We start from the raw sequence: 13,540 nt of genomic DNA, 5'->3' as shown, positions 1-13,540 counted from the left end.
AATACATATTTTCCATTAAAGGGGATAATTATAACGTCATAGCTAAGTATACATATTTCGTATAAAATGTTATGATATTTTAGAAAGGAATAAATTATTTTTTCTAATTGCTTGTTATATCTAATCCCCTATCTAGTATAATAATAATTATACCCAAAAGGATTGATTCGGGATAAACACGTCCCCAGATCCACTAGGCTATATATGTAGATAATATATGGTAAATATAGATTAAATATCAATTTTTGATTCGATCAGTATCATGGCGCCAAACCACGATATATAGAGAGACTTGAATAATCTATAAGTGATATGGGTACATTAAGGTTTCCGTTTGATAGTTTGGTAGACAAGTACTGGGTTACTACCTTATACAACATATGTCTCGAGAGAAACTGATTCCCATAAAGATGACTGTACTTGTAACATCACAGAGTTGTGTGTATCGGCTCTTAGAAGGTGGAGGTGTCTACATAGGTATACACCCTATAACCTTGGTAAACATAAGAATTTATCTTTAAACACCCACACACCAGTCAATACAACCTCCTTTACATTATTAATCTGTTTGTGTATAAACCGTGAAAATCAATCTATCATTCCATCGGAACAATTGTCGCTTTAGACGTATTGTTCCTAGAACAAATAACATTCCAATCAAACCTATCACACGCTGTACAAATATTGCATCAACCAATGTTACATGCTAATAATAATAACAATTATAATAATAATTCGAGGTTCTTATATACCGGTTTATCACAACCTAGTTAGTAGGTCGTCCGTGGTTATAGTGGTTATAGTGCCTTTGCAACTAGCCAATATCTCCCTGGGGAGCATACAGCCGGAGCTGCCATTTCGGCGCTAACACAGCTAGCATTATTATTATTGTGGTTTTGCCGTTATTGCCCCGGTACTCACTTTGAGGATGTGATATTAGCTGGTCACGACCTAGATATACATACTTATTAGGGCGACGTTATAATCTGCCTAACCAGGGTAGATGATGTATAATGGAGGTCGTTTACATGGTGTGTTGTTTGAGGGTATCGACCCTTAAAGGTCCAATTCTTATACTTTAAGAGTTTCAGTTGTCAAAATTATATATTTGTCAAAATTATATATATTTCAAAGGTTCATTGAAATAATGAAATATTTGTGTATTTAAGATATAAATCGTCATCTCTTGACTCGAAACCTTGGACAAATTACAGAACGACTAAAAGATATATTCCTTTTAGTTCTGACTGTTGTGATGTTGGTAAAATACCATATAATACTGCAAGACGTAAACACGTTGTTAACAAGCTCACTATGATTTGATTTTAAAAAAATACGGTGCTGTTACCATAGTGATACCGTTTAGTTTACACGTTATTGTACCCGGCCTTTACTCCAGGCCAATAAACATTTTTGATAAAGGACATTTAGGCACATTCCAGATATCAGCTCCATTCAGCTGGTGCGTTTCCTGAAAAGCACCATTAACTAATGTCGATACCATCTAAACATATGTCAGCTTCTTGACATTCTCTTTAACGAAGCAGGCCTCGGTTTGAAATCAGAGGAGACGTTGACCTGGGCGTCGATATAAAAGAAATAAAACGAACATTGCATAAATGTTTATTGAACAACACTCTCAAAAATAATCATTTCGTCCAAAACATTACCGTTGTGTTTGTGATAACGAATAATACATCATAACGCTAGACATGTACAAATACCGATTATCACAAACAAGTGCTCTACCATTAAAACTGATTCAAGCACAAAACATCATTTATACACTTAATCAACAATGTGTGACAATAGAGCTCTGTACAATACGTCTTTAGTTTCACCCAGTGGATAATTTCGGTGTGTATGTAATTAAATCGTATGTACAAATATTAATACATATAATAATTTACGTGAGCAAAACTAGCCGGATTACGATAAAACAACTCTAGTACAGACTTGGCCGGTAAGTAATTAAATGAATAACTAATTCATAAAATAAATCCGAAATTTTGTTTTGTTTACATTCGGAAATTAAGTCATTTTAAAAGGAGTTTGTATCTTAGAGTTTGGCGAATTTTTCACTCTGAAACATAATATTTTTCATGGTAACCAAAATATAGTTAAATCCCACCCAACAGGTAACATGTTCTGACGTGTATCGTCGTACATTTCCACGATTTCAATATCACTAAAACATTTATAAGACAACGTTCATTATTCAACGAGCGTTCTCCTTTAAAATAAAATTGGAGCTTTTAACATCTTGTCAAGTGTTTAATTAAGTACACTTATGAAAAACCACTGAACCGATGTTACCTAGGACGACAAATATAAAACACAAAAGGAAAACTTATGTTCAAACGACAAGCAACATAATGTCAGATGTGACGTGACCATGTTAGTAAAGCACTTTTCATTTAAAAAAAAAAAAAAAAAAAAAAAAAAATACATCATGCACTTCAAACAAAAATATTTATCACATGAACTGTTTTACGTAGTTCGAACAATGTAGTACATGATTAATTTAAATTAAATTTATACAAGATGGAACGTATGAAAATATTTCAAAGGAAAGTTCTGCATTTGGCAGAAAACAATGTGATGCTATAATTGATATGACGTCATACATTGACTATTTCCCTACTGTTTCTCACAAACAACCGACCTCCCAGTGTTGATGATGCACGTTGGCTCATATTACATGGTATCTCTACAAGCCACTAGCTAAAATACTGCACCAATTTATATATTTCTACTCTCCGTATTGAATACACCACTCTGTAGTCAAATGTGAAAGAAATGTGTCAATCAATTGTGCAATTTAAACAAACAATTTCAAATTTAGTTGCGCGTGCTGTACGTCATTGTGTTGCACAATGCGGTTGGTAAACGCAGTCACTAATACCAAAATAATACATATTGGCTGTTTGCCGCATCACAGAATCCTTAATTTCAAGAAATTTTATTTCTACCATTATTCTTTCATTTTTGTTGTTGTCAGTAATTAAACAATCCAATTTTAATTAACATTAAATCTAATGAGATAACAGAGCGAAAAACCTGTTCAACTAACCTTTCTGTAAGGGGTATATAAAATGCAACACCAGCGTCCGACATTCCGTCTTTGTAAACCATTTACATTGTATACCTGCAACGTGTAGCTAAAACGCAACACTAGCGCTGTAAAATATATTTGTAAACATGATTAAGGCTAGCATTAGACAGTGCTGATTTGTATACAACATTGGAAAGTTAACTTCAGGCATTCTCTGTTTGTGAACAATAATCTTTGTAGACCAATGGTTATACAGAGTAAGTATAAACATGATCACATACCCTTATCGCTTTTTTAGTCTAATAGGTATTAGCTTACTATTAAAGAAAAACTCGTGCGGACTTCATGTATAGTTAATTTAACGCTGCTTTGAATACATAACGGTTGATCAGAAAGTGAGACAAATTAAAATTAGTTAATTAGACTTGTGAAATGAAAAACACAAATACAAGGTAAACAGGTCATTTGTAATCATTTGTATTTTTTGAATGAATAGTTTGGTAAATTCATACAAAGAGTAATGAAGCTCTCAAATGCAATTATCAAAAAAGTTAACGTAATGAAAATATCAAGAAATAAAAAGAAAAGAAAAGAATATATAAATATTCTGTGGCAGTGACCTGCCATTATATCGATTTAAGCAAGGTTTAGGATGGCGTATTGAAACATCGACAAACTATAATAAAAGCGAATATCCTTCTACTTTTTAGCAACGCAAGATACTTAAGTAACTTTACCTTGGCCCTAAGTGATACTGTACTTTATCGCGTTAATTCACGAGAGAATTCGAGCATCGTGCATCACGAATTTATTTATGGGAAAAAGTTAAAGATCCGCGTACCTCAGCCCAAAACTGTAACTTGGAAATTGTGTTTTACGTCATTACTATAGCCTTTTGAAATATCTTCTGAAAAGGAAACCATACCTAGCGAGACTTTTTTTAGAAACAATAAATATGAAATAAGCAAAAAGTAAATCAGCCAGACCGTGATTCTAACCATTTAGCTCAGATTGTTATACTTTCGCTCTAACAGATGCCTTGTCAACGGAGATAGCCTGGCCGAACAGTGGGGGAGTTATATAGGAAAAAAACACAGTGGGGCAGGGATCCTTAAAAGCCAATCCATGAAATAAAAATTCGCGAAAATTAATTAACAGTACACAACAGGCCAACAACCACCACCACACTGACTCAATATCAGTGTTTCTGTGATACCATAGCCCTGGCTAACATTTGCTACTACCATGTCAAATTGTAGTTTTATAGTATAATACCATCACACTGGCTTACATTCGTCTTTCTGTATAATGCAAAATATTAGTTCTTCTGTAAAATACCATCACACTGGCTAACATCCCTAGCAAAATATTAGTTCTCCTGTAAAATACCATCACACTGGCAAAATATCAGTGTTTCTGTGATACCATAGCTCTGGCAAAATATCGTCTGTCTGTATTATGCTACTACTCTGGCAAAATAGTAGTTCTTCAGTACAACACCATCACACTGGCAAAATATCAGACTTCAATACAAAATCCAACAAGTTTATAAAGATCAGATATCAATCATGATTATGTACAGGAGAAGTTAATCACTTGGGAGGTACGTGGGGTATAAATATTCTATCCGGGGTATAAAATTTGGTTAAGAACCGTGGCTTTCAATATACCTGCATTATGATGACAAATCTTCTTTCCTCTAAGTCTCTTGGCCTGGGAGTAGGGGGAAAGCGTGAAAAGATGTTGCTTATGCAGAAATAGACATAGAAGACATTTTTTTTATAACATACAAAATAACAAATAACAGAACCAGAAAAGGTAAAATGGAAAGTGCATTGTACTATTATCATCCTCGACAACGAAAATATTAACACTACTCGAAGTAATTGTGCTATATAAAAACGTGAATGGTGACAAGTAAATAATCATGTATTGAGGCTCATGTTTGAGATGTACATCATTTAGTTTGTGTTGATATTGATTAAGTTTAGCTTTTATGTTATAATTCTCTGTTAACTGCAGGACAAAATATTTTCCCCTCAACAAATTAATAATTACTTTATGAACGAAAACAGAATAGAATAAAAAAAAAAAAAAAAAAAAAAAAAAAACCNTCCTTTTCAGTAATAGCCACCGATCTTGGAGTTGTTATGTACGCTGAATAAAACACGTATAACTTGTAAAATAACTGTTAAAAAAGGAAAATCTTACACATGGAAAAATGAAAACGAAATAGGAGATCGACAGGAACATATATAGTTCACAGCATGACGTTGATCGTTTTGAGATGAAAGATTGAACAGAGTTATATATAAATACATGTATGCCGGTAAACAACTAAATCGGTTACGTCTATATTGCATGTGGTCCGCTAGTACTACATGTTAAAAATGGATGTTACCAGTTTGCGTTCATACCCTTAGGGATACATGTTAAAAAAATGGATGTTACCAGTTTGCGTTCATAACCTTAGGGATACATGTTAAAAATTGATGTTACCTGTTTGCGTTCATACCCTGAGGGATACATGTTAAATATGAATGTAACAATTCTGCATTTGTACTGCATTAATATTAAAACATTCCATTAAATCCATGTTTCTATATATATTATATATAATGTAGTACCGGGTGTTTTTTATTGATTTTTTTTTCTAAAATGACTGATATAGTTGTTGTTTGGTATATGTGTCGTCAATGAAACGACATTGACCGAACAGCGATTTCTGGTCATGCTCCTTTCATAGTTTACAGCGCAACTGATTATATATATGTAATAAAACAAATAATAAATGTCCATGTGAAGAAGGTAAGTATAGAAAAAAAAAAGATCTAACGACCGACTAAAATACAGCTGCTTACACCCTTCACAGGGCTCTTCAGGTTTTTACATATATATCTTACAATTTAGATATTGATATCTTAAAGCCTATGGCGAAAGCCAGGGGAAAGCAATGAACGGTAAATGAATGAAAAAATTAAGATCATGCTGTGCAAGGTCAACAGGTGAATATAAATTGCTTTTGAGGACACATCAGTTGTCATTCATAGCATCGTAAGATGAGGCCACGTTTAAGAGTGTTCCTGAAAAAAAGTATATGTACAGATACTTTGGAATCAAAGTTGGTTTCGGAGTCATTATGATAGTTTACAAACAGTTCGTAACAAAATCTTTGCAGAACAATGAAATATTCTGTCATGTTTTTGTTACTCTTCCGTATTTATTCAGGTTTTACAGAATATGCTTTCACTTAAATGTTACCTCGACCTTTTATGGTATAATTTGATATGACAAAACTAGATTTGATAAATATTTTTTTTAGTTTCTTTTTCAAAGTTCATTTAGATATTTTATGAAAAATGTCATTACAACCAAATATATCAAACATGTGTTTGACAACTACGTTGAGAAAATTTTCTTTTTTCGCACTCTACGGCAAATCTCTTTATCATTTTCGGAGTCCTCGGGAATAACGTTAGGCATGTGCTTTTTGTTGTTGTAATACTTCATGATTTCTGCAATATCACTTGCCGATAATATCAAACTTTTCCTCTTTATCTTGGCATCCGATTGTGATGTGTCCTCGTTGTTGTTAATTTTGTCGTCATCAACTATTGACTTGACCTCTACAACGACTGGTGGGCTTTTGGAGACTTTAGGTTTGTCAATGATTTTAGATTGTACGCGCTGAACAGGTGGCCTCACCTGAACAACAGGAGTCACTTCCGCTGTTGGCTTTTTTGCTTTAGTAACAGGTTTATCTTCCGTTATGATTGCCAATTCTTCTAGTAATTGGTCGACTTCCTGTGTTTCAATGCTGGCGCACGCTGCCAGTGCTGTAGACGGCCGTTTACACACATCGGTTTTATTTTCACGCAGGTTAGGCATGCTTTTGCCGAATTGAACTTCATTGGTGGCTGCTGTCCATCCTGTGTTATGGAAGGAACTACTTTCTATACAGTTTTTACGTTTTAAAATTTTGATTCGTTTCTCTTTTTTATAAACAACGATGCGCTTCTTAAGATACCGTCTAAACTTATAAAAACAGTAAATACCCGCACAGCCTCCATAAACGAGAATTATCAACGGCAAGATGAGGAACATCGCCATGTTGTGCTTGTCGGCATAGAATTCTTCAATGGCGTTCTGTCCACTTCCGGTATTTCCGGTTCCGCTATTGTCTGATGTATCATTTGTTGATCGACGTTGTCGGAATAGTTCAAGTGGAGTTTCCACGTCAGCATACTTTGATTCACGTGACTGTTCTAGCGATACGTCGCCTGTAATTGTCTCCCTGTCATTGTGCAGAATTATTCCTGAAAAAAAGGTGAATATTTCTTAGGTTAATGATACAAAAACGGTTGACAGTTTCAATTTTTCGATATGGATTTATGGGGAAATATGTTGGCGGTGTCGTTATTCTTTTTTGTTGGTCATTAGTGTTTCGTGACATACAAAAATTCACAAAAATACAACTGCATCAACTTACTACATGTATATTGCTACGATGAACTTCAACAGGTTATAGATACATGTCAAATGACCTGGACGTCAGAATATACCTAATCACGTTAATAAAATGAAATTCGAAACTGGAGGATTATAACTTTGCTGTGGGAACATTTGAAATTTGAGGTAATATTTGGGAATAAATTAGAGATGATATTCGACGGCTTATTTTATATTTGATGGGTTATTTGGCAGTATTTGTAATCAAGAATGGTATTTGATGTAAAATGTTATTAAATATTTCATGTATTATTTGATACTTGAAATGATATTAGATAATCAAGATGATATTTAACATTTGAAAGATTATTTCATACCGGGGATGTTGTTTAATCTTCCAGGTGTTATTTGATATGTTCTGAGATATTTGTAGGGTAATATAAAACTTGAGGTGACATTTTCTGAGATATTTGTAGGGTAATATAAAACTTGAGGTGATATTTTCTGAAATATTTGTAGGGTAATATAAAACTTGAGGTGATATTTTCGTAGCGCAGGTCAATTTCAATTTTTTCGGGGTTGTCTTATATTTGAGGTAATATTTTATACTGAAGGTGTTGTTTAATATTTCAAGGGTCATTTGATATTTCCGCAAATATTTGAAGGGTATGTGGTGTCATATTTGATACTGAAGGGGGTATTCAATATTTATAGGGAATAATTTATTATCTAAGGTGATATTTGATACTGGGGGTAATAGTTGAGTTCTTATTTGATATTTGAGGCGAAATATAAAGGGTTATTTGATAGTTGAGGCGATATTGACTGTGAACGGTGATTTGATATTTGAGACGATATTTGAAGAATTATTTGATATTTGAGTCTATATATGAAGGGTTATTTGATATTGAAGTCGATCTGTGAAGGGTTATTTGATATTAGAGGCGATATTTGAAGAGCTATTTGATAATCGAGGTGATTTTAGATATTTCAGGTTATAGCTGATTCTGCTCTACATCTAGGAATATTGCACTATCTGTACCGGATAGAAATGTCAGCTATAGAAATAGGTCACCAGGTATACTAATGACTGTTTTATTACGTGACCTTTCATCCCCTTCTCTAAACTTCAATCAACCCCATGAGTCCGGTTGATCATACAGTCTTAGCTTAATGACTCCTAACAACTGGTAAAGTGATTTTTCAATCGAAATTATTTTAATTTTCAAACAAGATGAGGATCGTTTTGGATCCCACAATATAGCATTGTTATATGTAAAAACAGTTTGATGATAACAAACAAATCTTTGACAGAATCGTTTATTTCAGTATACGATTAATTTGAGAAGTAAATGAAGCGTAGAACCACTTGTTGCTTGTCGCTGAAGTGTGACTAATATTCCATTCAATTCTCATATACTCATTTCTCCTTTGTCGTGTACCATTTGTTTAATATAGAGCTTGTCTACATTGGAAAAACATTACTCATTTGCTGTGATCAATTTCTACTTCCACTCCGGATAATCCATTGATCTGTCATGAGTGCTTACGTGTAAAGGGGAAGCAATCTACAAATTAACAATTGAACTATTCGTCCGTACTTACTATCGGCAAAATATTCCCATTCACAATCATGAATTCATGGTTTAATTTCTGGTAATAGCTTGTCATTTTCAGATCATTATTGGAACATCTTCAAAGAGGTTTATCGTGACATTTCATTTTAACGCGTTACCGTCAAATCGATACTATCTGTATAATTAATAAAGGTCTGGCTAGTTCGATTGGCGGTCGACCTTATACTATATAGATAATAAGTAATGGGCTAGCAGGTCAGTTGTCGGAGCTATATAGATAATTAGAAAACGACTTCATGAGTAAGGTTTCGTTACTATATGTTTATATTTGGCAAAGGAATTGATAAGTGAGATGTTGGTTTGACATAGATAATTGACAAAGGAATTGATAAGTAAGATATTGGTTCTACAAAGGTAATTAACAAAGGAATATGTCGGTTCTGTATATATAATTGGCAAAGGACTTGGTAAGTAAAATGTCGGTTCTACATAAATGATTGGCAAAGGACTTGATAAGTAAAATGTCGGTTCTGCATAGATAATTGGAAAAAGAGTTGATAAGTAAAATGTCGGTTCTACATAGATAATTGGAAAAAGAGTTGATAAATAAGTTGGTGGTTTTGTATAGATAATTCGTAAAGGAGTTGATAAGTAAAATGTCGATTCTGAAAAGATAATTAGAAAAGGAGATGATAAGATGATAAGTCAGTTATCGGCGTTATATAGATAATGGCCGAAATACTTGATAATTGGTAAAGAAGTAAATATCGTTACTATATATAGAGAGATTTTTTTTAATCATTTGTTTATTTTTTGACAGTTCGGTTTTCTCTTGTTATTGTTTTCTGGTTTTGAATCGTTAAGTTTACAAGGCTGTAAAACTATCAACTACATATTCTCTACCGATATATATATATATATATCAAAGCATCCTTTCTATTATATTGCCACTTGTGCAGACTTCGATACAGAAGTATGTGATTGATTAATGGGATATAAATCTTAATATACAACAATCACCAATAGCGATACATATCGTTCACGCTTCTACAAACAGTTTCCCCGGTAGTTAACGATTTCTGATGATGAAGCGACATACTGTTTAAACATTCCACAAATATATTGTATAAAAGAGCATCAACCAATATATTAATGTTGGTCTTAGCCTGCCCACCAATATATAAAGGAGGATTATACCCGAAAAAATGTCGTGAATAGAAATATAACACTTGACAAGGTACACAACAAGAACCATGTCTTCATGTTTACTTCATATTTTCACATTCGAAGTAATGTACGTATGCAATCATCGCATCTTGTATATGGCCGTTCAGACATTAGACAAGAACAGGTAGAAGTGATCATATATTAGATCATGCATGGTAAGTCGTCATGTTAAATGCTACCAATGGCAAAGCGTGATGTCAAAATTGCGTGACGTCATTAACAGCAAAACCACCATAACATGTAAAAGGAATATTTTACAATCGACCTTGTCCCTACTTATAACCGTGTATGACCACAAACAGCCCCCTCTCGCAAAATCCTTTCCTGATAAATGTTCCGGGATTTGCAGTTCAGTCCCTCAATACAAACTCCAGCATAGAAAGATGTGTAAACACGTTTTTCAAACACGATAGCAATTGACTAGTTTGTTCCAAGAAATTCCTTTTCCGAGCTTAAATTCAACTAAAATTGCCACAGAATATAACAACAATTGTATGGCAATGTGACGCCCTTCGCTGACTCCATAAGTTACTCCAATTGGGGGTGACCATCTACATATTATCTAATAATGATTGAGTTAACTGCTATATTCCCGATGCATCGTTAGTTGCCCTGATAATAAATTACTTAGTACCAAACTGTCATGTTGAATTACGTAGACGGTATAAATTTAACGGAACCTTATTTAGATTATCTTTTTCAAACCTAGAGCGCTCTAAACGGCGCTGGTTGTATCTCTGGTGGCAATGACTAGTTGTTTCTGGGCTTACTATAAAAGATCTGAACATATACATATAGTTACCCGTATGTGGCATACCCCCTGTTGTAATCTACCGAATGGGAAAAAAAGGCGTACAGTGAACGTTAAAAAACGTTTGGCTAGGTAATGACAGCATTTGTATGTCAATGAGTCACGTGTCTAACGCTCTAAATATCAAAGTGAACAGTTTTGAATTAATCGCTCAAACAATATGCATCGTAGAACGCGTTTACTTGTATGCTTGATGTCTGCATGTTTAGAATGTAAGCATATTGATTAGATCCCAAAGAATTCCCTATCTGCTGATAGTTCCTGGTGAATACATCATATCAATACTGCTAAGTTGTGTGCAATATAGCATGTCTGCTGGTTGAGTGATACAATCATCAATAAACTTGTTCTAGGTACGGCCAATGCCTCCTTATACAAAACACGTAATACTGTAATAAGATGTTTAACAACGTATCACAGCGAACTAGGGTAAACAAGTTACATGTCTGACAACCTGATAAAAAGGTTACTTCCTAGGTAAAAAATGAGACTATAGAAATAAACTCTTGTCGTGGATTCATTTAAATGTCAAGATTACGATGAAATATGTGCATTCTATTTCCGCAATTGATTCTTAAAAAAAGATGAAAGTGAGTAAAATGCAAATGTGCAACATTTCAAGAACGTCTATTACGTAACTAATGGCAGATTCAGAGCTATGAGAAACGATGTGACCACAGAGACGTGACAATTCGCCATTACATTTGGCATGTTCTCATAAAAGATGTATTGAATACATTGAATTATTTATACCTCACACTGAATATATTAACTGATTTTTTATCTCAAAATGAAGGTATTAAGCAATTAATATTTTTGATAATATATGAATGCATCATGTTTTCCTTTTTTCGTACAATGACTATTGTTTTCATTTTTATCTTACAATAAATGTCTTTTTTCATTAATATCTTAGATTGAATGTATTTTTTTTTTGATTTTCAACTTGCATTGATTTTTTTCATTTATATATCACATTGTATTATTATTTCGTATATATCTCATATTGAATGGTTGTTTTTTATTTATATCTCGCATTGAATAATGTATTTTTTCATTGATATCTCACTATAATTTGGTTTTTATTATACATTTACCTACATGAATTCCCCATTATTCCATTAATATTGCGTATTGAAAATAATCCACACTAAGAAGATAATGATTCTTCCGTTGTCAAAGTAGGCAGTGCTTACAACATGAGGTTATTTCAAACTTTCATATGTTATAGAGGAAGCCCAGAATTCCATCCGCAGGAATCGGAAATTGGGCGAGGGTCAACCTTCAGTGTTAGTAATTTATTATCCCCGACGGAGAAACTGCTAACCCATCTACCCACACCAAAAATGAAAAATTGCACGTCATTAACGCTCACCGACTGTCGCAATTTTGTTGTTTTCTATTTCCCCCTCAGATTAAAAGGCCTCCCGGGTACTTGTAGCCCCCCTTCCGGGTACTTGTAGCCCCCACCCCCCGGGTACTTGTAGACATCGTATTTGTTGTTTTCTATTTTCCCATCAGATTAAAAGGCCTCTCGGGTACTTGTAGNGTAGACATCGTATTGGAACCTTTCAGCAATCAAATCCGGGATTTATTAGTGCTACGTCAAAGAGAGTTCCTGAATATTTGTTCTAAAAATGTGATAATGTACATTTTATTGTTATTTATTATTGTAGAAAGAAGTTTCATAATCATTGACCGTTGCTTACTTGAGTATTTTAAGTTTTATTATTAGTTAACTTGATTCAGATCTTGAAACCTCTACATATCCAAAGAGTAACGAATGTTTCTCATATATATCCATTCGAAAAAGCTGATTTGGAAATAAACCAAGAGCTTCAAAATATATAATAAGTTTACAATAATGGATATTAGTCATGATGATCTTAATTAATTAACATGGGTTGATATGTTTTTCTCCAACATTCCAAATAAAGAAGCCGGTATAACAATACGCCAAGTGAGATCATGTTACAATAACTTCTATGTATAAATATAGATATCATGTTAAGTTCAAAACAAGGTTGCGAATCGTTCTCCTCTCGGCGCTTTCATCCTTTCCTAGAATGTTCATTAGGAATTATTTATAAATACGCATGGATACAAATGTACATCAACAATCGATCTTCAACGATATAAATATATCAATTATGCATGTGTATCAATTCCAGGGACCTGTATGACACGGTTATGCCCACCATAATGGCGCATAACTAATTCAGGGGAGCTCTATCACGTCATGAGTAATACGTCCCAGAGCTAAAAATATAGTGCTGTAAAAATACTTCAATTGTCAGCTTAAATGTGCTTGACAGAAATGGCTTCATAAAGTCTAAATATGCAAATTATGTCGTCTGTTGATGTACAGGAAGAAACACTGCCATTATACATTTATATCAACACGTTATCATGCATGTACAT

At 33.7% G+C, this 13,540-nt stretch overlaps 1 protein-coding gene across 1 annotated transcript; it reads right to left on the bottom strand.

Annotated features, from left to right (window-relative positions):
- Positions 1–6,454: 6,454 nt before the first annotated feature.
- LOC110465285 lies at positions 6,455–7,243 on the bottom strand (the record flags this gene model as incomplete). The annotated part of the gene is made up of 1 exon (XM_021520997.1): positions 6,455–7,243. A coding segment is annotated over one exon (789 nt), but the record flags the coding sequence as incomplete, so codon positions are not given.
- Between the last annotated feature and the right edge of the window lie 6,297 nt (positions 7,244–13,540).

This window comes from Mizuhopecten yessoensis, unplaced genomic scaffold (assembly GCF_002113885.1).
Source record: "Mizuhopecten yessoensis strain PY_sf001 unplaced genomic scaffold, ASM211388v2 scaffold11069, whole genome shotgun sequence".
Classification (NCBI taxonomy): domain Eukaryota; kingdom Metazoa; phylum Mollusca; class Bivalvia; order Pectinida; family Pectinidae; genus Mizuhopecten; species Mizuhopecten yessoensis.
This window is presented reverse-complemented; position numbering and strand designations above follow the sequence as displayed.